Raw genomic sequence first — 23,417 nt, 5'->3', positions numbered from 1 at the left:
ATCACTGTCCTCCACAGCAACAAGAACATATAAGGAACTATTGCAATATTGCATTTAAAAGGCCTGCAAGCTGAGGATTAACATTTCATCCAAGGTGCTTCAGATAAGTGTTGTGTATACGTGGGTCAGTATTCTCCACTAACTTGGACTGTCGATTCCCTTCTAAATGTCTTTTATTAAATAATTAACATTGTTATCTAGGCCATTCCATGGCCTAGATAATATATATTCATTATATGAAATCAGTCATTCCACCTAGTCTCCTCTTACACTGTACAGTATTCCTATGTGAAACACCTTGCAGCCCCCCTTTGCTCTTTGGCTTGATGGCCTATACTTAGCAGACTAGTGTGTTATTATAGTGGATGGTAGCCGACAGTGTTCAGTTATGTGCCCTATGCCAAATCAGGGGATGAATTGGCATGCAGTCATCCACAAGTATAAAATCCAATGTTCGTTGGTTTTACTCTCCATATTACACACATATAGTGATCATGTCACTAATAGTGTGTGGGACATTCATTAATAAAAATCATTATTGTAAAATGAATTTAGACGAGTCTGAGTGTGCTCACCCTTCCTAAACTCAAACAGTTAATCAGTGGTTGGTAATTAATGTTGAGAGGATGTTAGTTCAATCTCGGTGAAGAAGATATAATCAAGATGTAATTGGCATATATATATATAATCTTACTTGCTTTGGTATTTAGCAATAGCACAAACAAAAATATTACTTCTGCATGCTCTTACATATTTCGTTCCTTGGTTTTGTTTTTCTAATCTGCAAGTACATAATGCCGATAGGTTTTTGTACTTGTTTTTTAGACATGTTCTTCCTGTGACCCAGTCTCCCGTCTGCGTGGTGTTGTGTGACTGGTCTCTTCAGAACTGTGTCTTTGATTTGCTTGCATTTCAGGCTCCACACCAGGTCTCTTTATTGCCAGTACTGAAGAGACCTTCATGAACTGGCAACATTGACGGTACCCCAGCCGCAGCTGGCTGTAGTCCCTACCAGGGTTAGCAGGAGGCTCAAATTATTCTGCCTGCTCACACTCCGCGCATGCTGGCCAGATACTGCCAGTCTGTCGTGCTTCTGTGCATAGCAGCCCATGTCATCCGAATAACTAATGTAACATGTCCAGAGAGTAAAGCAACATTGACACTGGCGCCTCTGATTCATGCTGCGTGCCTAAAACGGATTTGGGTTTGCAGTATTAAACACACAAACCACAAGTGTCACACCTATTAGTTACCTCTGTAATAGAAAAAAATTTACAAAAAAAAGCTAAACTCCCTAATGGAGCTCCAATAATAACATGGAGTTGCGTGTGTGCGCCTCAAGAGGATCACAATGTCCTTAGAAAATGATCATATGTAGCCGAGACACCAAGGTAGCCAACAGTAGTCATATGCAATATCTGAGGTCCAAACCCTGGAAAACATGTATAAAAAAATCTGAATGAAAAATCTAAGTTATGTGTTATTACCTTTTGTGGGCTTCTTTAACCCCTTCGTGACAATTGCCGGTCCGGGCACGTCACTGAAAATCGTGACGATTATGACAATTGACGTGCCAGGACCGGCACGTCTTTAAACGGGTGAAAAAATCGATCCGTGATCGATTTTTTCACTCAAACGGTGTTGCTCTAATGCCTCGACATCGAGGCATTGAGCAACACCAAAAAAAAATTCCCGCCCCCCCCCGATCGCTCCTAGGAGCAAAAAAAAAACATGTTTGAAAGACTGCACGTCTTTCAAACATGGCGGCGCCCGCCGCCGAAAAACGGGTTTAGGAAGCGATCGCGAGTCGCTTCCTTTGCTTAGCTGGTGTTGCTAAGATGCCTCAGTATCGAGGCATCTTTGCAACACCTGTTTAGCAAAGGAAGCGACTCGCGATCGCTTCCTAAATGCTCAACTTACCTTCCCGGTGCCGGTGTCTTCGAAACACACGCGGTGTTTCAAGATGGCGGCGCCCATCAAGCCGGGGGGCGGAGCCTGCTGACATCATCGGGGGGGTGTTGCTGGATGTCATGGACATCCAGTGAATAACACCCCTAGTGGTCAGATCACTCATAAGAGTGATCATGATTTGATAAATCAAAGGCAATGTTTTCTAAACATTGCCTTTGATCAGTATTGGATCTGCCCCCCTCCTTCACTTGCTTCTAGTGAGGGAGAGAGACAGATCGGTGTGTTCTGGTATTTCAGGTATTCCCTAATAAAAATATATATATATTGATCCAAAGGCTCTTATAAGAGCCACCCATATAATATTAACCCCTTCATTGCCATTGATCACTGCATAAACAGTGATCTTGCATAGTGGCAATTGTTTTTGGGTTTTTTTTTTTTTACATGTTTTTTTACTTTTTTTACTTTTTTTTACTTTTTTTTAGGTTTTTTTTTATTTTTTATTATAGCCATTAACCCTTTCCTTCCCCACTATTTTTGCTGCAATTCTTACCATGCAGCGGTATACGGCTGAGGAGGCGTATGCCTTTTTGGCCACAGATTCTGAGGCCACCGATACAGCGTCAGATTTTGACGTTGGTCAGTTCACAGATACATCTAGTGATGTATCTGTGGCTGTTAGGACGCCTACCACACGTAGTCGTGGCAGTGCACCAGAGGCATGGGTAGCGCCTAATAGGTACAAGCCAGCTATCCCTCCTTTTTCTGGAATTCCTGGCATCAATATTGATGTTACAGGATTCACTCCACTGCAATTTGTGCAGGTTTTTTTGGGAGACGATGTCTTGGGAGACATTGTCACACAAACAAACATTTATGCCCAGCAGCACCGTGCTGCTAGCCCTAATTCTTTTTGGGCAAAACAGCCATGGACTCCCATTGACGTGCCAGAATTTCTTAAATTCTGGGCACTCACAATGTTAATGGGCATTATAAAAAAGCCCTCCATCCGCTCCTACTGGAGCACCAGCCCCATCTTTAGTACCCCCATTTTTGCCCAAACTATAACTAGGCAAAGGTATGAAATGATTCTTCGTTTCATGCATTTTAGCGACAACAGCCTGTGCCCCCCTAAGGAGGACCCCCAGTTTGATAGGCTGTACAAAATCCGCCCCCTGATTACCCATCTCGCTGCCAGGTTTCCAGAGGTTTATACACCTGGAAAGAATATCTGCGTGGATGAATCCCTAATGAAATATAAAGGAAGGTTGGGATTCAAGCAGTATATTCCTTCCAAGCGCTCCAGGTATGGAGTGAAGGTGTATAAGCTCTGTGAGAGCGAGACAGGATATACTCATGCCTTCCGGGTATACGAGGGTAAGGATAGCTACCTTGACCCTCCAGGTTGCCCAGATCATCTGGGCACCAGTGCCAAGATTGTTTGGGACCTAATATTCCCCCTTATGAACAAAGGCTACCACTTGTATGTAGATAACTTCTATACAAGCGTCCCTTTGTTCAAGCTGCTGTATTGTTTCGATACGGTAGCTTGCGGTTCTATAAAAAAGAACCGCTTGGGTTTCCCACAACGCCTGGTACGAACCCGGCTAGGAAAGGGGGAGACCTCAGCTCTACGCCAAGAGGAGCTTTTGGCATTGAAGTTCAAGGACAGAAAAGAGGTGTGCATGCTGAGCACCATCCACGATGAGAGAACCGTGGAGGTTTCTGTCCGTGGCAGAGCTGGGGTCACTACAAAGCCAGTGTGCATCAGGGCCTATAACAAGCACATGGGTGGAGTTGATCTGTCAGATCAACTCCTACAGCCCTACCTCATTATGAGGAAGACAAAGGCCTGGTACAAGAAGGTTGCAATTTATCTAATGCAAATTGCAACCTATAACGCTTTTTTGCTGCACAAAAAAGCAGACACTGGGCTGAAGCTGTCTTTTTTGCAGTTTCAGCTCGAAGTAATTTCAGGTATCTTGTACCGTGATGCACCTGGTCCCCAAGTAGTGATGGGAACCAACAGAATTGGGGCTACCCATTTTATTTTTAAAATCCCCCCTACAGCAAAGAAGCAGAGTCCCCAAAAGAGATGCAGGGTATGCTACAGCAGGGGGCAAAGAAAGGACACCACATTTTACTGTCCAGATTGCCCTGGAAAACCTGCACTCTGTGTCGGTGACTGCTTCAAGCTGTATCACACAGTTTCCCATTTTTAATTTTTTTTTTGTTCCTGCTCCATTTTTGTATTTTTTTTTAATTTTTTGTTACATTTACTGTTTTTTAGCTTTTATTTGCTCCACCATTTTTAAGCGTTTTTATTTGCACTGTCAAGTGACCCCTGTGTCCATTCCGTGGCATGAGGGACCACTTAAGGTGCTAGATCAAATCCCTTCTTGGAGATAGGCCAGGCTTTCTTGTAACCTGTCCCTACTGATAGTTGGGTACAAGCATTTTTCTTTACCCAGATGTAAAATTCCTACTGAATTTGAATTGCTCATGTTCCAAATGTGGCCCTTTTGCCCCCAAACAATCTGACAAACCCATGCATGTGGGGTATCAATGTACTCAGGAGATGTTGCTGGACACATATCTGGGTGTTGTGTGACCGCAACATATACCAGGAGCTGTAATTTCACACCTGAAGTACAAAGTATGTGAAAAAAACACCAAAAACAATTACTATCCCAAACTTTGACAAGGGTTGGTGGTAGGATTAGTGCATGGAAAGGGTTAAACTATCAGCATCTAAAATACCCTGGGGTGTCTAGTTTTCAAAAATATATGGTTTGGTGGGGTAAATTTAATTTGCTGGCTTCAAAGATGCCCCAAATACCACATAGAGACAGAATTACCAGATTCAGAGAAAAATGGTTTTGAATTAGCAAAACGCTACTTGTACTTATTGCCCCATAACGTGTAGAAGAAAGCAAAAAAATATAAAAACATTGGGTATTTCTAAACTCGGGACAAATAGTAGAATCTATTTAGCAGGTTTTTTCAGTAGTTTTTTATGATGAATAAAAGATTTTTCAAATAAAAGTGAGAAAATTTGTTTTTTTTTCAATTTTTCGTCATATTTTATTATTTTTATTATAGGAAATTACATCATATGAAAAAAATTTTGGTGTCTGAAGAAAGCCCTTCTTGTCCTGAAAAAAACAATATATAACTTGTGTGGGTTTAGTAAATGGGTTAAGAGAAAATTACAGCTAAACACAAACACCGCAGAAACGATAAAACAGCCATTGTCACGAAGGGTACAAAAAGTAAAATCAGCCTTTGTCACGAAGGGGTTAACTAGATCAACAATTTCAGCTCTCCTACATATTGAGGCATACTTTAACGGCATGTCTTCCTTCTTTCGCAAATGTGCTGCAGCAAATGGTTAAAGGGTCTAGCTCGACAATAGTTGAACGCTGTACCCCCAACATATATTAAAAGGGATATTGTAAAACTTTATTCTGCTGCTCATTTGTGTTTCTTTTTCAATATAAAAAATATAAAAACTATTTTTTTATGGATTTGAATTTCAATCAGATGTGTTTAAAACACATGAATTCCCTACTAGACAAAACAATGTCTTATAAGAGCTTTTTCATCGCATAGTGTGTGTCGGTTAGCTTACTTTTTGCCATTTCCCCTGATCCGGCCCTGTACCATGCTGGAAAGTAAAACGGCTACGATGATTCCTTCCATGGCGACTGCTTAGCGTCTGGTACTAATTCATCCACTGTTAATTTTCTTAGTGTTGCAGCTGTCAGACGTTTTGCTGGGACAGATTGGATACATCGCTACAGGGCCCTTCTGTTTGTTTCCACTGCTCTGAATATCAGGAACTCGAAATTACATTTTTTTCCCCTTATCTAGAAATATAGTGCTTGACATGTATTAACCGTTATCGCGCTGCCGCTTTTCGACAAATTATATATAAGATTCTATCATGAATTCTTTGTCTATTTATATGTAAAAATGTGCAACACTTTATTTCTGTACTTTGTTTCATCCTCTACGTGTTGTAATCTGGCAGGAAATATGTATATTTTTATGTGGACACAAGAAAAATGCAAAAAAATGTATATATGAATATGCATATAAACATACTACACGCACATTCTATGATGTTGTATGGTGACTGCTTCACACCTATCATTCCAAAAGTTTCCATTAAATTATAAAAATTATATATTGGCTCGGTAAGAGGGATAAAGACTGGACTGTATTGCAGAAAATGATTTATACTTGGAATAATTACATTTCATGCAATCTTGTGTTACCTGTCAAATCCTTAACTAACCTGGATATTTATATCGCGTATGAAGGAAAAAACCAAAATAACCAGGTTGTGTTAGGACACATATAGGGTTAATTTATTGCAAAGTAAATTGACAACTTTATCTCAAAGCAAGCTTGAAGCTTAGATTGTTAGTTTTCAATCCACTGTATATACCACTAGGATAAAAAAAAGTTCTAGCAGGATCAATATTATTGTATGTATGTAGTATTTACCACTCCAGGGGCAGTTATTAAAAAGGTTCTGAGAGAAATAATACACTATGAAAGTTTTTCCAAGTATTTGTGAGAAATGACCAGCTCTGCAGAATGGAAATTGGTTCTCGTTGACGTTCCATTCCACACTCCATGCGATTGCTGGTAACTGGGGTAGACAGAAATTCAAAGTAACATAGATGCTGTTAAAGGGCAACTGTCAGAGATATGATGGTATAATATGAATTATATGACACCTCATGGTCCTTAGCTTGGGATTAAAAAGATGATAAAATATCACTTTACAGCGGACAATATATATGTTAACTCAGTGTTGATAGCCTCTAGCTTTGTGTTGGGAGCTTTCGTCTAACCAGACATTGAAATGAACAGGAGTTTAGGTGATAGCAATTCTGCCGTGTAATACCATGTCAATGTTCTAATGTGTTTTGATGTGGCTCGTGCCTTCTCTACAGAAAGCACTACTATTCAAAGCAGGACTTTCATACTCCATGGGCTTCTTTTGTGCCATTTGCTAAATGAAACATTTTAAACACAATCTGTGTATATGAGAACTATATTGCCTTTTGTAGACATATATACTATCTGTGACAGTTGCCCTTCACTGTGTCACCATAAGTTGGGGTCCAACCTGTTCTGTCATTATACTGCTGACACTGAACAACAGGTTGTAGCGCATTGGCACTGGCTTCCATATGTCTTCACATCTGTGAACGGTCAACTCAACCAACCATTCCAGCCGTCCAGTCCTGCCAAGGATCTTGCTCGGAGCAGAATTTCAAGGAGACGAGAGTGCACATCTTTGAGCTGTCAGAAATCTATGTATCAAGGCAATGACTGTTTGCTGCAATTTCTTCAATTAAGTCATTTTCATTTAATTTTAGCTTTCTTAAATATTTATGACTGTATAGTTTTTCTTTCCTGCATTTATAATCCTTTAGAGATGGAACGTTCTTTGACTAGAGAATAAGCAGTTTATAAAGCAAAGAGTCAGGGAAGGAATCACAAGATCACCAGCATAGTTTGCCCAGGCTAGCCTTCGTGTACTGTTCCCGTTCAATTCCAATAGGACTCGTTGAATTTAATTTATCCATATGACCAACCTCTGAATGAGGTAAGCATTTAAATTGAACACGTCGTCAGTGCTTACAGACATATCAGTGTTCCTAACAATTAAACTTTAAATTGCATGTTTTAAAATAATTTAAATTATCAATGTATTCAATACAGAAATAAAAAAACAAGTCCCTTCTTACCTTAGCTGTGGTAGGAAAAAAAACAATAAATGTGTTTTATTTCAGCTGTATATGTAATGTGACATAATGTGACAGTGAGATGGTGTCTCTGAAATACTGCACAATATACAAATAAAAAATGCATATGTTGTGTGTATTTATAAAGTATAAGATAGGGAATTATCTAGGTGTTTTTGAGGGTATCATGGACCGCTGACTATGCCAACCTGTTATACTTATGGCTTGGAAACATCAAACATTTTGCTTGCCTCGTGGAATGAATTTTTGTGGGTGCCCATGATACTTAGTCCCATGGTTAGCAACTAAGCAAAATGGCTTGGAGATTAAAAAAACGACCACTGAGACAAGTGCTTGTTCACTTTATACAGTATATTTTGGAGTAGCAGCCTATTTTTAAACTAAGCGCCATTAACATAGTACAGAACATTCAGTGTGTGTGTATGTATGCATAAGAGTAAGTGTCTGCAGCGGAAGAGTGTGGGTACATACACATGTAGCCACCATTGCTGTGACTGAATAGGTTCCCCATAAGTGTCCACCAGAACATGGTCACCTGAGCTAGTTTTCACTTTTAAGTCGTAAGAACTTGCATGCTTTAACTTAAAAAGTTACTGAAATATTAGCATTTGTGTTCTTGCAACTTCTTCCAAGAAATTGTAGAAATTACAACATGCATGCCTTTGACTGGTACTTGAAAAGTTCTCAATTTGTATAAGTACACAAAAGATTTACAAATAAATAAAAGAAAATTGTTTTTGCCGGGACCCCTTTAACTACGTGCAGGAATGTGGGGGTTAATAAATTACTCATCCCCCAAACAGGCCAATGGGAGTTTAAGTTGTAAGTTGTTATAAAGTTAATTACACCTGTCCTTAGGCCCTCCCCTCATCTTGTATTCCACGGGATTTATGGGGGTTATAATTTGCAGTTATAAATCTAAAATTAAAAGCCCTACTTACTGTCCCACATTTAAGTGTTTTTAAACCTTGGCATTTATCTGCTGTTGTCATCTATTGCCATTGACATATTTTCTTTGGCCCATCACTACATTGATTCAATTCATCTTTCAATCAAATATGGGAGTAACCATACATACTTCATGTGCATTACATAGGCGACATTGCCCTACTGGTCATCAGGCTCCTTTGAGCACCAACTTCTGAATGGACCAGTTGGGGATACCACACCAAGTTTTCCTTTGTAACTGACTGGTCTGTTCTTAGATGTAGCCTCCATAGTGTTTTTCCTCTATGATGCGTGTCTTTCAGAGGCAGAGTGCCTGGACATGATGTCCTATTCTAACTCCCATAACATGGCATGATGTAGAAGTTGGGGGGGGGGTCGGTGGAGCTGTACAGGACCCCAGACCTAGGACAGCCACCTCCTTAAATGAACCACTGATAAAGATGCTATGCTGGTATTTACTCTTTATCTTGTAAGTTTGTGCAAGATGTTTAGTAAGAACAGACATCCGTTCAGAGAGGACATAACTTCGTTGACTTGTATTAATCTGTGATAGTTGCCCTTCACTGTGTCACCATAAGCTGGGGTCCAACCTGTTCTGTCATTATGCTGCTGACACCGAACAACAGGTTGTAGCGCATTGGTACTGGCTTCCATATGTCTTCACATCTGTGAACGGTCAACTCAACCAACCATTCCAGCCGTCCAGTCCTGCCAAGGATCTTGCCCGGAGCAGAATTTCAAGGAGACGAGAGTGCACATCTTTGAGCCGTCAGAATGTTACGTATCAGCATTAAAGCTCTAATTCAGGACATGAATAGTTCTATAAGCCATTTTTAATGAAAGCAACAGTTTATATTGCAACAAACTCCATATATACTTTATAAGTATACTTGTAACCTGAAAATGCATTGCATTTCCAAGTCAACAACTGTTTATCTTACATTTTAAGATAAGACAGTGGGAATTTGTAAAAAATTAGTATTGCATCATGTGCGATTACTGTTTTATTGAAGTAACAGATCACATCTGTTTAAAGTAGCGGTTGAGAGTGAACTCAATGGATCTATTTTGTGTAATTCACAGGGCTCCTCGATTTAAAACGTTTCAGCAACAAGACAGTCAGGAGCTTCTACATTATCTGCTGGATGCAATGCGGCTGGAAGAAACCAAGGTAAAGTCTTAATTGATCGCTTGATGAATTTGTTATTTATTAGATATATTTTTGTTCATTTAGATGTGTTGTATGCATCAGTTCAAGGTGATCATTCACCAATTTGTGTGAGAGTTCAGTATGCCTTTAAAAAGGGCTTGGAATCTGAAAATCCCTCCTTGGGTTTACAAATGGGGGAGGTTGGTGGTGTAGGTTCATACACACTGACCACTCTTAACCACAACGGCTACTCTCACTTTTACAATTTTAGCCCCTCTGACAAAAGGTATACAATAATGTTGGTTAGCACTGGCGTTTATGCCATATAAACATACATTTTGTATATATATTATTTAGAGTTTTATTTCAACCTATTGAAACCACACTGGGTAAAATATGGCACTTTGTTTCTAAACATCTATATTCTGTTGCTAAATGTTTCAGAGATGTGTGATGGAAAACATAGACGTACTTCAGATTGTTTCAGATTGTTTCTCCGGGTCCAGGTGTGATGGTCCAGGTCACCACTGCTGTGACGGACGATGACTTGCAAGCAGGGCGGCCTCCTTACACATATATACACATACAGCCAGTCTAACTCTATACACTTATAATCTTATGAGGTACATTAGGAGATTGCAGCAATATCAGACACGTATGTTTTGTTTTTTTGTTTGGGGGCAGGAGACTCAGGGTGAGACATTTCCAGGTATGAGCATAGAAGATGTTGATTTACGGCGTTTGGAGGGAGCCACCCCAAACAACAAATGATTTATTACCTTGTAACAATCCCAAAGCACAGGGACGTACCCAATGTGCACATACGCCTGTCATTTTCCCTCCTCTGCTTGTTTAGTATCTTAAATTGAAGTTAAAGGTGGGTGAGATAATCGGTGGTAAAAGCCAGACCTTGGGCTCAACATGTTGACGTAAGCTAGACTTGACCGCAACACAAAGAAAGGAGCTGATTGAGGCGGGATGATAAGATCATTTGTTGTTGGTTTAATGTCTCAGTGACACGTAGGATACAATGTTTTAAACATGAAGTGGCATCTTCTGTCTGACAACCAGAACCAGATCACCGTGTATGACAACTAGGCTCCCCATGTTAGTATGTAATTGTGTGTAACGTACCTATGATGTGTCATTCTTTGAGTTCCCCTGTTCCCTTTTCCTCTTAAGAAAGTTTGGTATGATTATATCGCAGTTTTCTACATTAACCTCACTGCATACATATTCCTTTTTGCAACTATAGGTAGCTTGCATTGCATTTTGTTGTGTCTTTAATCCACTAACATCTAGATTTGTAACACTAAATGCAAAAAAGGTGTTTCAAGGGTCCAATAGTGGCAGTATATTTCCCCCAATTAAATATATATCCATATTTTTGTGCGTTCTTGCTTTTTTCTTCTACTTTCTTCTTTTAAAGGTTCTGTTATTTCACGTGAAACGTTGCTACTGAATTCTGCATTAAAACCATTATTACCAGTACTATGCAATGTCCAAACAGTTCCTAGAAATAGTTCATTGTGTAACATTTTGTGTCTCATTTATATTTTGTGCCTGGAAAACTTCATGTGACACAACACAGGCACTGAAAAGCTGTTGCCATAGAGAATGAAATGGTCTGTTAAAGCTTGTTTTTAATGTCATTAACCCATTAGAGGAAATAATAAAGTGGCATGTCTTTTTGGGATTCTTTTATTAACATACTATAGAGTACAATTAATGTTGTAAGTGGAATAACATCTTTAACAAAATCCTGACTCATTTCTACCAGTTATGGGTACAATTGGCTTCGGAAAAAACATAGGGACTATCTGCATGCAAACTAAATGAAATAAAATAAAAAGTAGAAAAGTCAATATAGCTGCTATATTTCTGCACAACTCCCAAGTGCTATAAAAAATGATGTACAGATTAAATAACATAACCATTCGTTTGAGAAGGAAAGCAAAAATGACAATTCATTTTATAATTGACATGGCCATTACCCTTTCTTGCTCAACAGTGCAAAACCCTAACGTGTCACCATGAACTGTAAATACTTTTTACACAACGTTCGCCACTATGGCTTGTGATCTTAAGCAGAAGAAAGGCTTTTCTTTTCATGTACCTGTCGTACTGGCTTGATCTGTCAGAAAACTACATGGTAAACTTCCCTACTCACACGTGCACAAGTCATTTGAAAATAGGGCTTTATGTCTGCATTGGAGATGCTTCCTATCATGGTCCGATAAAGGTTGGATTCCACCCTCTTCTACAATTATGGTTCCTGTTTTGCAGTAATGGTACATTAGTACGAACATCCCCATTATCACCCCGGGGCAGCTCAGCGGGGGGAGAAGCTCTAATAAAAGCTCAGCTTTCAGATTTTTTTTTAACCCAGCCATTTTTTTCAGGGCCGTAGACTGTGTGACAAAATTAGGATGTCAGGTCTGTGGATCTATTCAGGCCCTTGAGCACTGACAGTTGTGCCAGCCCTGTCCAGCAGGACCTTAGCAGTAGCTACATTGTCTTCCCTGGGAACTCCACAGCTGTGAACCATGCAGTCGTAGTGGAGTGTCACTACCATGTGTTTTGTCATTTAAGAAAGCCTACAGCAATATGTCTGCCACCAGAATGCTTTTAGAAAGATTACAAGCATTTACTGTCCTGTTGTATTATTTAACTTTTGTGGTTAGCTTTTGCTTCACACGTCACATTTCCGCTTTGATATGAGATTTTAAAAACATGCGTTTTTAACACATGAGGATTCACCATGGGGTTGGCCAGCCTCGTAACTCGGTCTGTCGTAAACATTCTGTAAATTATTTGAACACAAGGTTATGTAGTATAGTATAATATTATATAACCACATTTTTTTTGTCAGGTGATCTTTTATTTCTTTGTTGTTGTGTTGAAATGGTTGCATGTCAAGCCAGGCTGAACACCAGTGTATATAGTCTTTAAAATTGTGTTTTTGTGTAACCTCTCCCCATTTGGAAAGCACATTTGAATACAGAACAGAGCATGTCGCTTTGAAAAAGCCATTTGAACCCTCCTCCTTCCTTATTACTATTCAAAGCCTGCATTTTGTTTGACCTAAATAAATGGTTTAATGCACTAATCCCACCAGAGGGGGTTAATTATGGCCTTAATCCCCTTTTAGGTTATTCATCTCGGTGAATTGCCTATCGATTGTCTCTGGTGAATTTTTGACTTTCTAACAAATGGATGATGTTGGCCTTTTATAGTTCTCTGCTCGACCTATAATTGTGAAGTGTTATGTTTGAAGTGTTATGTCTAAATGTTTAACTTTTGGCTGAAATTACTGTAGTTCCATCATGACCATTAGCAGAAATCAGAAGGTAATCCCTTGGGATTTATTGAATCACTTAGTTATGTTGTTTTTTTGGCAACACCTCTTGACGTTTTCACATAAGTATTAATCTTTATTATCTTTTATTCTTACAAAAGTATACAATGATATAATTTCACACTTTCAAAACAGACCATATTTTTCCAATCAGATCATATATATCAATATTTTATAATTTCTTACTGTAAATATTCCGTGTTTTATTCATACTATTACTCAAAGCTGATATTAGTATGTCTTCTTAAGGTCTTTTATTATCATCTACTGCTTTTTACAAATCCATTCATTCTACTCTCACACCACATTCTCGGCCTCGGGAGAGGAGGGTAAACCAGGAATAAGTTCAAGTATTATCATATTATAAATATATGACTTTATTGTGTTCAGGGCTAAAGTTAAGATTCTCCAGGACTTAGATGATCAATAACCTCAATATCATATTCTAGGTATAGTTTCCATGGATCCCATATCTTATTAAATTTATCAAGATTCTTTGGCTTATGAAAATGTCCTCTTGACTTTTTAAACAAATACTTTAGTGACTTGGAAAGAAGCCAAGGATGTTTAGATGACTTCCTGACATATAGCTTTATATAGGGAAATAATTTAGCTCAAGACCAAAGTTATTATTTTATTGATACAAATTAAGGACTAATCTTTAACTGCAGTTGCCCTATTTTACATTTATATGTACCCAACATATTGCTTCTTTGATGGACGGTTATATACATCCCTTCACTTAGCATTAAACAAAATAGATTAAAAAAAAAAAGCTTAAAAAATATTTTTATACAGCCACACTAACTATAGAAAATTACTCCCACATACTGTATACTAATTTAGTTATCTTGATTTTAGCGACACGTCATGCATTGGTGGTGTAATTATTGAAACAAGGATTACCTTTTAACCTTCAGTCCTGAGTACAACTCTCCCAGAAAATAATGCTTGCTAAACTACAATTCCTATGTATAGGGGATGGTCCAGTTGAAGCCAGTTTTATTTTGGGGCATTTTAAATTATGAATGTACATTTGCCCCTAGCAAGATATCTTTTTAAAATGTATATTTTATGGCTACATTGTAATAAGGAAAATTAATATCGCCAAATGTATCCTAGAGAAGATGAATTATTCTGGGCCAATATAAAAACTGACAACAGAACCATTCAATCATATATTTCATTAAAATTAATTTTGCCCAATTTGTGAATTTGTACGAATCAAAAAAAAACCCGAGAAAATGCCAAATGTTCACTATCTATTCATTCATTAGTCCATTTTGGCGCCTCACCTCACCTTCCTCTCCTTCTCTTAATCACCTGGATCCTCACCCATATTTACTGGGAACTCATCTAACAGTCAATTAAAGCTTGTTACATTGTATTGGAGTCCTAAAATGTAATGCTCGGTGATTGAGTGTTGGATGACATCTCAAGAAATATGGACCATGTTCTGAAGTTAAGAATAGAAAGGGTGAGGAAGATAAAGAAGAATGTAGATAGCATGTGTATAGCATAGTAGAACTGTGTACATCATGGTATGAATGTGCATAGGGTAGGGTCACTGTATTGGTTAGTGTGGATGTCCATAGGGTACATTGATGGTTGTCTTCAAAATGTCTGGAAATCTGAACGTTAACCATTCTTATATAAACGTATATAAGTTATTTGACAGTTAAAATCAGATAATTTAAGTAGGAATATAGTTGAAACATCCTTGATTAACACAACAAATCACCGTGTTTTATTCTGCGTTCCATGCTTTAAACATGTTTTACACAGTGCCTCATCTTATGCTGTTAAATATTGGGGGTTTTTTTCTTTCTTTTTTTTCTTTTTTTACTAATTAGAGAATACAAGCTGGCATTTTAAAAGCATTCAACAACCCTACTACCAAAACTGCAGATGAAGAAACAAAAAGAAAAGTCAAAGGTAAGGATGCTTATCTCGTTTTTGTTCATTATTAAGAACATTAGTGGAATCAACATTATCTAGTCTTTTCAGTGGGCTTTATCCGTTAGAAGGAGAGTTGCCAGCAGAGTTGTGATTCCATGTCTGTCATGTCACTCTCCATTATAAAGGACGAACCCTGGCAGGCTTCTCCCACAAGAAGGGCTGGGCTGACCCTGTATAATGCATAATTCAATGGGTGTGGGGATGTCTCACTGATTTAACTATACGTTATACAGGGCCAGCCGAGGTTTCCATGTAGCAGAAGCTTGCTAGGGTTGGCCATTCATAATGGATTGTGAAGTCAAGGAGTTGAAACCAGAACTCTCCTGCAAAGTTTCCAACCCTTCATTTATTGACTGCCATTACCATAAAAAACCACAGTTGTGTGGAGGGGTTTTCCATTTTGGTAGTAAAGTGCCATCTAGTGGATTGTTGTGTTTCCAGTGTTGCCTGCTAACCTGTTTCTACTATTTTAATCATTACACAATGCCATACAATTGATTCTCTTGTGTAAATATGATTTTCTCCCTTTGACCCAGCATATGGAAGAGAAGGTGTAAAGATGAATTTCATTGACAGAATATTTGTGGGTGAATTGACAAGCACAGTAATGTGTGAAGAATGTGAAAATGTAAGTGCGTCTAGAATCTAAGTAGAATTAATCCAGAACTGTTCCACTGTTGACAGTAGCTTCTAACTGCCAGGGCAACCCATCAGAATTCTTGGAGCCCAGTATGAACTGAAAGAAAGGACACCCCTGCTTCATCCTGCCCCATGCTCACAATGGGACTACATGGCCTAATCCCCAGAAAGTAGGCCTTGAGCCAAACCCTCCAATGGCCTTGTTCCAGGTAGTGGGCTCTGAGGGTCCAGTCTCTGAGGGACCTATCCCGGGTAGCAGGTCACAGGTAGGCCCCCCTGCTTGCCTGGGCCACATATGAGGGTACTTGCTGTAACCCCTGATGGCATGCCAGTGCTCTATCATCAATTGCTTTAGAGACACACTCAAGTGTAATATTAAGTATAATTTATTGTATAATTTGTATAATATTGTCCAGCTTTGTATGCTGAGAGCAAAAAAATCAGGGTAAAAAAAGTTTTAAAAGGGTTTTTTTGGTCAAAAGAAAATATAGGTCTAAATTGAGATAAGTCTGCTGTTCAATGCCGGTGCAGAGTGTCCCGCTTCCACAAAGCATAAGAAACCTTCACATGTGGGGTAGTTATGTAATTTGGAGGGGTAGCTAGTTTTGGTGGACTTTTCTGTAGCAATTCCTAAGCATCAAAGAAGCATTTTGGAAAAAAGTACAGAAAATTAATTCTACAGTCAAACTTTGGCTTTTTGGTTTTCTGCTTTTTTCGAAATGTCTGCTTTTCAGAAATGCCTTATGATTTACGCATGGGTCATGTGATCGTTATTTATTTTAGAGAAGTAGAAATGTTATAGTCTAAAACTAGAGGGTCAGAGGTTTCCTTGTAATGTTCGGAAGTTTTACTTTACTAAGAGGTTGGTAGAGGCTAGTGCAAAAACGACAGGTGTAATATACGACAGTATATAAGCTACGAAGGGGTTAATGTATGTTATACTATATTATTATACCATATTTGTAGTGTTATTATTATCCATTAGTTCACAAATAATCATACATGGCTTAAGAGTGTGCAAATATACAAAAACTATATTAAGACTGCTGGTAATGACAAATTCACTTTATTACCTTTTTTGTCTTTAAGATTTCTGCAGTAAAGGAAGCATTTATTGATCTGTCACTGCCAATTGTAGAGGAAAGGGTGAGTGAAACATATTTCATATAATACTTTGTGATTCATCTGAATGGATTAATCAATGGCTACATTCATTAATGGTGTTAAATTGAGTAGTGTCGTAAAAACACCAGTAGATTTGTTTTTGTTACATAGCAATTGCTTTTGTCTTGAGATACTATACATACAATGCATCTATTGTAATATATAAATTATATAAATTATAATAAATACGCTACCTATATTGACGTACACGTGTAACAGAAAAAAGGATCAATCATCGGCTAAAATCTTGCTGTCTAGTTTCCATTTTGTTTGTATAGAATCTGTTTACAAAATGGAATTTGGTCCTAAACTAAATAGCACCTCTTGGAAGAAGTCCCTTTGTCACCCCGCACCAGTACACTCTATGTCTTTTTTTTTATACTTTTAGATCTGGTCCCCAGGTTTAATCTTTATAAATGGAATACGATATATTGATGGACATGCCACAGATTTTCTGTTTGTATGCTTTTGATTTGATAAGCCATTTTTGTGTTTTTAAAGGTATCCAAACCAGTGCTTTGTGGCAGAGGAAACAAAAGTAAAAGTACTCAGGAAGAGGAGGACAACACTCCATGTCACTGTAATAACAATCAACCTTTGAGGAATTATTCTCTAACCAAAGATAAAGTAAAGGTATATAGTACTTCCATGACCTGCAGATAGCCAGTGTTTAACAATGTGAAAAGTGATATTTTAACAGTTTGGCAAAGCAGCAGAATGTGTCCAATGAATAACGTAAAGACTTTTTTTTTTTTTTTTTCTTTTTTTAAAGACTTTTTTAACAAAATGACAGAGGTTTCTCTCTCTCTCGCTCTCTCTATTGTCACCCTACGTTCACTCTCTCTTGCTCTTTTCACCCTCCTCTTACTTTTCTCTCTTCCTCTCTCTCTCTCTCTCTGTCTGTCTGTCTGTCTGTCTGTCTCTCTCTCTCTCTCTCTGTCTCTCTCTGTCTCTGTCTCTCTCTGTCTCTGTCTCTCTCTGTCTCTGTCTCTCTCTCTCTCTCATGAGAATGCTCCCCTCAGTTAAAGGTTATAGGTGATCAATCAAGTTGTCAGATTATCCTGCTCGAGAGGGAGCTACAGGTGATATCTGACTTGACGTGACTTTTGCAGTTGGGACTTTAAGCTGTCTGTTTATGTGCTTTTCCTTTTATGTTTTTTTTTCCTTTGTATCTGTAAGTTTGTATATTTCTAAACAGATGCTTACCCATGAATTGTGGAACTTCTATTTCCATTTTAGAATCACTTGAATGATGAGGGGCAGAGTTGGAAATCTGGTAGTACTGATGACAAGAGAAACCTTGTAATAGTGCAAGAAACGGTGGATAATGCTAATATAGATAGCAGAACAGAAGATGGAGTTCTTTGGAAATTACAATCTGTAAACAGGGGTTTGGCACTTGGAAGCCAATCAGATGGCAGTGAAAGAGATGAAGGGAGTCAGATGGAAAGCAGTGGAGATGCAGACAGCGAAGCCTCAGAATGTGAGAATCCATCAGTCCAGACAGGACCCAGAAGAGGAAACCATGTCGATGAGGGCATGGACAATGACTTTCATGATTCTCAGAATGATGCTCTTTCTGGTGCCTTATGCAAGCTCAGCCTCGATCCTGAGACAAAGAACGACAGTCATTGTAAACGGGACATGTCAAACAGTGTTACCAACAGCATGCCATGTCCTCATTCAAAGTGCATATCCCAGAGACCCCAAACTGCTTTTCAGACCCTCTCTCAGGGCTATTCAGCTAGCTCCAAGGAATGTTCTGTGCAGTCCTGTCTCTACCAGTTTACCTCCGTCGAGTTATTAATGGGGAACAACAAACTGCTATGTGAAAAGTGTTCAGAAAACAGGCAGAAATTCCATAAGACATCCAACCTTGCAGGTAATGCGTGTGCCTATTGACATTGTCCAATATTACACAGATAATCATTTTTTGCTTTTTATAATGATATTTTCCTTTTATGTTAGCCACAACAGCAACAACCCCTACTCTGTAACTGTAACGGTAATAATAAAATGCACAGATATTAGGCGACAATTTTTTTTAATAAGATTAATTAATTTGAAGAAAGAAGATATAATACCTCTCCGATCACCCCAAACAGCCCATTATGCAATAGACCACCACAAAGCCAGATCACCCAATAGGGCTATCTATTCTCATAATGTGACAGAGGGATTGCCACCCACAGACCTACCATCCAAGGCTTAATTACCTTGGGCGAGAATGCATTATTGAATGCATACATATTATCATTTTGGTGGTAAAACATCTAAACTATTGATTTACATTATTCATTGTGTATAATATAATCTGGTCTTTTATTTTTACTATTTAGAAGAGAAGATAGAAAGTGTTTATACTAATGCTCGAAAACAGCTTTTAATTTCTGCAGCACCAGCTAATCTCATTTTACACCTCAAACGGTTTTACCAGGTAAGTCACAAAATTCCATGTACAACAAGAATTAGTTTGTGTCAAACCACAATACTTGATTTTTGCATTTATACTACTGACGTGCACAGCTATTATCAACGGTATAATATGTATAGAAAATACATATTTGATATTTGATCAATGACCATTTACATAATATAATGCAGCTTTTTAGGATATAGTAGCCCAACATATACATGGTTGGTCCAAAAGGACACAAAAACATATATATATATATATATATGTATATATATATATATATATTTGGTGTATTTACTTGAATCATTCTTTCTGTGTATGTCAAAAGGTGTAATGTGTCATAATGCCCAAAAAAATAAATAAAAGTAAGAATATTTTAAAGCTAAGTAAATTTTTTTTCTCATTTATTTATTCCCCTCCACCACAAACAGGCTTACTGATAGAAAGCAATGTCATGGCCCGTTATTGCAACAACACATGGAAGGCTTTGGCTTACTCAGCTGCGTCTTAGTCATTAATGGGTTGGTCTAAGCCCAAAAGACCTGATCCTTCTTAATCATTTCCACTTGCACCTTTTGCTCTATGCTTCTGCAAAATGTACCTTTAACGTTAATACCTTGTCATTGATCACAGAATGGTTTAACCTTACGGAAAATCAATAGACACGTGGACTTCCCTTTCAAATTGGACTTGGCACCTTATTGCTCAATATCCTGCAAGGTACGCCATTGATCAATATGTTCCTCAATAAAGGCTTTCTTATATATTATATTGTCTCCAGCTGTAAAGAAAACCAAAATGATCAGATTTATCAATAGACAACACTTCTTGTGTATTTTAACCTCATTTCTAAGGGGCAGATACACTAATATGGTAGACGTTTTTTCAAAAGACAATAAAAAAAAAATTGGATTCTTTTTGATATACGTTTAGTCCACAGATATTCAGCTGTGTTAAATGGTTTTGTGTCTCAGACAAGGAGCTCCTGTCATGCCGTTTCTTAGACAAAAGAAGATCTTGGAGTCATTGTCAGGAATTTAGGAATCCAATTTTAGTGTCTGTTTAAACTGAAATTACACCTTGATTTTGTACTTTATTTTATAAGAATGCTTTAGACAAGAGTGTTCTGTACAGTCTCTATGGGATAGTGGAACATAGTGGCTCCATGAGAGAAGGACACTATTCTGCGTATGTGAAAATCCGGTTTCCTCCCAGAAGCATAGGAGTCAATAAGAGTGGTACAGGTCAGTAGTTAATTGTTTTATTTTCTGCATGTGTCTCTTGCTGCTAACATGTATACATGAATATCAGAACAATGTTCTGGAGGCAGTACCAGTGCGTGTAAGGTTTACATTTTATGATGCTTTATATTTGTTATACCAAATTACATGTGCATGATGAAACAAAATCTGTGCGCTTGGTTAATAAAACGAGATAACAATTTACTGAATAAAAATATCAAACAGTTGTCCATATGCAGCACCATTGTCCTCAATGCATGTGTGGGGTCCACATGCGCCATATTCATACAGTTACTATAGCAAAAAAGGGAGAAAATGCTCCATGACATAGTATGAAAAGACAATATATATATATATATATATATATATATATATAAACGTTGGGTCTCACAGAGTCCACTACACTGTGGGATTATAATGTATACAATGTATATAATGTGCCTGTTGAGCTCTACAAGCACAAACCACTACTCTTGGAGAAGTGACTTGTGCCGTGGCTACCAGAAGGTTTCCAGATTGTGTGGGGCATATACCCTGAACAGACTTGCACGCACCTGCAACACTGACAAGGTGTTTCTATATTTATCAGTAACGCTATTTTGTTTGTGCTTGTATTACAGGCTCCAGCGATTGCACGAGGTCCGCTTCGGGTCAGTGGGTGTATGTTAGTGACACCCACGTGCAGACAGTTTCCGAATCTCGTGTTCTCAGTTCACAAGCATATCTATTGTTTTATGAAAGATTGTACTAGTTATCATTAATGTGAATCTAGACACACCGTATTTTTGTTATGTGCCAAGTTATATGTACTATGCAATAATGAAACTCAATAGGGATTAAATAGCTATTACTATCCCATTTTAAATACCCAAACTAGTGATCCTCCCCATTCTGTATCCTGCCCCACATATCCTCAGAGCACAATATGGCTTCTTTCTGCCTCTCCCTTCCCTCTACCTACAACTTTTCTAAATCTATCTCCTTCAATTCATGTTCTTTGCACGCTATTCCCATTTTTACATTTGCCTCTATATTTTTTTACATCCTAGTTTATTATCCCCTCCTTTTCTCTTGGTTACCGATATAAAAAAAGTCATAGAGGAAGGAGAGCGTTGTATACATTTATAGGTAAAAATAGGAAGACAAAAAAATAAGAAAAAGCTTCACACAATTATTACCAGGAACCAGTGGCAGATGCTGTGGGGCTTATGATGCTATGGGCATTGTAGTTATAAAACCTGTCACAAAGGCATTAAGGGGACAAAGTGAGAAACAGAAGAACAAGGAGGGCCAATATGGATAATTAAAATTACATTAAAAATGTTTAAACTTATAACACAGTATACAGTTGATAGATGTAAAGCAGAATAACTGTAGAACATATTTATTACAGAAACACGGGTCAATGCCCATTAAACCCATGGTGCAATACAGTAGAACTTGTGGATATTTCTTCCAGTCTGGGACTGGAGAGAAAGCGTTCAACACAATCGATGGGAAGTTATTGCGTCACAGCTGTGAAAACCTACAGGACTTATAATATTATCAGTTAGTAAAATGGTATATCAAGTATTTTTGATATGATTAGCTGCAGATTGTCATACTTATGACGTAGGTATGAAAGTATCGTTTTTGGTATAAGCTCATGTTAAAGTGGGTACTTGAAATAATAACTGCATTGCAGTGAATTGTTTTATTTGCATACCTTTGCAAGAAATCCATGATTCTGGAATATGTTTTGGACATGTGAATTTACATAAAAGTGGGCACTGTATTTAAATACACACATGTAGGATATGGCTGGAAATAAGTGACCTATGGCTACACCATGATAACTTTTTACAAAGTGCATTTTTTGCTTGCTTTGATGATATCTAATGTGTTGGTGGATGAATTTAACCATATGAGTGTGAAATTACTTGATCAAAAGATTTGAACAAGGTCTTGAACAAGAATTGGTTATGGAATAGCTTCATTGTGAATAAAATTCCCCATGAGCCTTTAGATATGTTGTTTTGATTGCTTTAAAAAAAAAAAAAGCTTCTCATTGAGCTGGAACCTGGTCTATGTAGGGTTCTGTTTTTTTCAATAAAGAAGTTGCTTTTTAGTGTCATGTACCCTACCCTTAAGTTGTGTCTTCTTATAATAAAAGCACACCGAGATGGTCCATCATCCATAGTGTGTATTAGCTTTGAACGCAGTGGAGCTGGAGTGCATATCATACTATATTTTTCTTAACTTACACGGCTTAAACATCAACACAGCCCTAGAAAGGTTTTGGTGCCAATAGGTAATTTTACTACAAATGGTTGCTTTAAAGAATATTCAAATACAGTTATTGTGACATGAAGGAAGGAGAGCAATTAAAAACTAATGTATTGGTCTGTTTATATTTAAAGAAATTATTTTACCTTACTGCTTTTTGAAGCCTAAAAAAACTTAACAAACTTTGTGTTACTGAATTGTGCTTTCTTTTACATGTGTATATTATAAATTATACTGTAGTTTGTGATGTAAATAAAATAAAGTAAGAAACATTGTTTGGGTAAACCTTGCCTTAATATGTGTTACTAGCTGATTGTATACACTTTGTGTCTATGGCCTTCATTATGTTTCTTTCCGTCTCATTGTTTCAAATGAATTACAAATCATTCCTGTGCTGCAAGCATCCTGTTTTTATCATATAATGTACCTGTTTCTGTATGTCAACACTGCCCTCTAGTGTCAAGATACATGTAATGCAATAAATCCACTTTATCATTTTGGTTTTTGTTGCTTTTTTGTAGGCATACCTACTCAGACAATAGGGAGTGCAGCCAGTGCAGGGCACTAGAACCCACCCTAC

General features: G+C 37.9%; 1 protein-coding gene and 1 non-coding gene across 2 annotated transcripts in view; both read left to right on the top strand.

Annotated features, from left to right (window-relative positions):
- The window catches only part of LOC149278777 (ubiquitin carboxyl-terminal hydrolase 45-like), a 41,465-nt gene extending 20,142 nt beyond the window's left edge, over positions 1-21,323 (top strand). Inside the window, exons 8-17 of the mRNA XM_089501768.1 lie at positions 9,729-9,816; positions 15,007-15,088; positions 15,649-15,740; positions 16,841-16,897; positions 17,417-17,542; positions 18,155-18,797; positions 19,255-19,352; positions 19,965-20,051; positions 20,437-20,575; positions 21,193-21,323. Of these exons, the coding sequence (XP_089357894.1) occupies positions 9,729-9,816; positions 15,007-15,088; positions 15,649-15,740; positions 16,841-16,897; positions 17,417-17,542; positions 18,155-18,797; positions 19,255-19,352; positions 19,965-20,051; positions 20,437-20,575; positions 21,193-21,323 (1,543 nt within the window). The remainder of the gene's footprint in view (positions 1-9,728; positions 9,817-15,006; positions 15,089-15,648; positions 15,741-16,840; positions 16,898-17,416; positions 17,543-18,154; positions 18,798-19,254; positions 19,353-19,964; positions 20,052-20,436; positions 20,576-21,192) is intronic.
- LOC149278778 (small nucleolar RNA SNORA35) lies at positions 4,237-4,366 on the top strand. Its single transcript, XR_016278627.1, has one exon. It is a non-coding gene; the product is annotated as a small nucleolar RNA SNORA35 (small nucleolar RNA).
- Positions 21,324-23,417: the final 2,094 nt, after the last annotated feature.

This window comes from Sceloporus occidentalis, unplaced genomic scaffold (assembly GCF_023333645.1).
Source record: "Sceloporus occidentalis isolate IW3139 unplaced genomic scaffold, rSceOcc1.0.p SCAF_181, whole genome shotgun sequence".
Lineage (NCBI taxonomy): Eukaryota > Metazoa > Chordata > Lepidosauria > Squamata > Phrynosomatidae > Sceloporus > Sceloporus occidentalis.
This window is presented reverse-complemented; position numbering and strand designations above follow the sequence as displayed.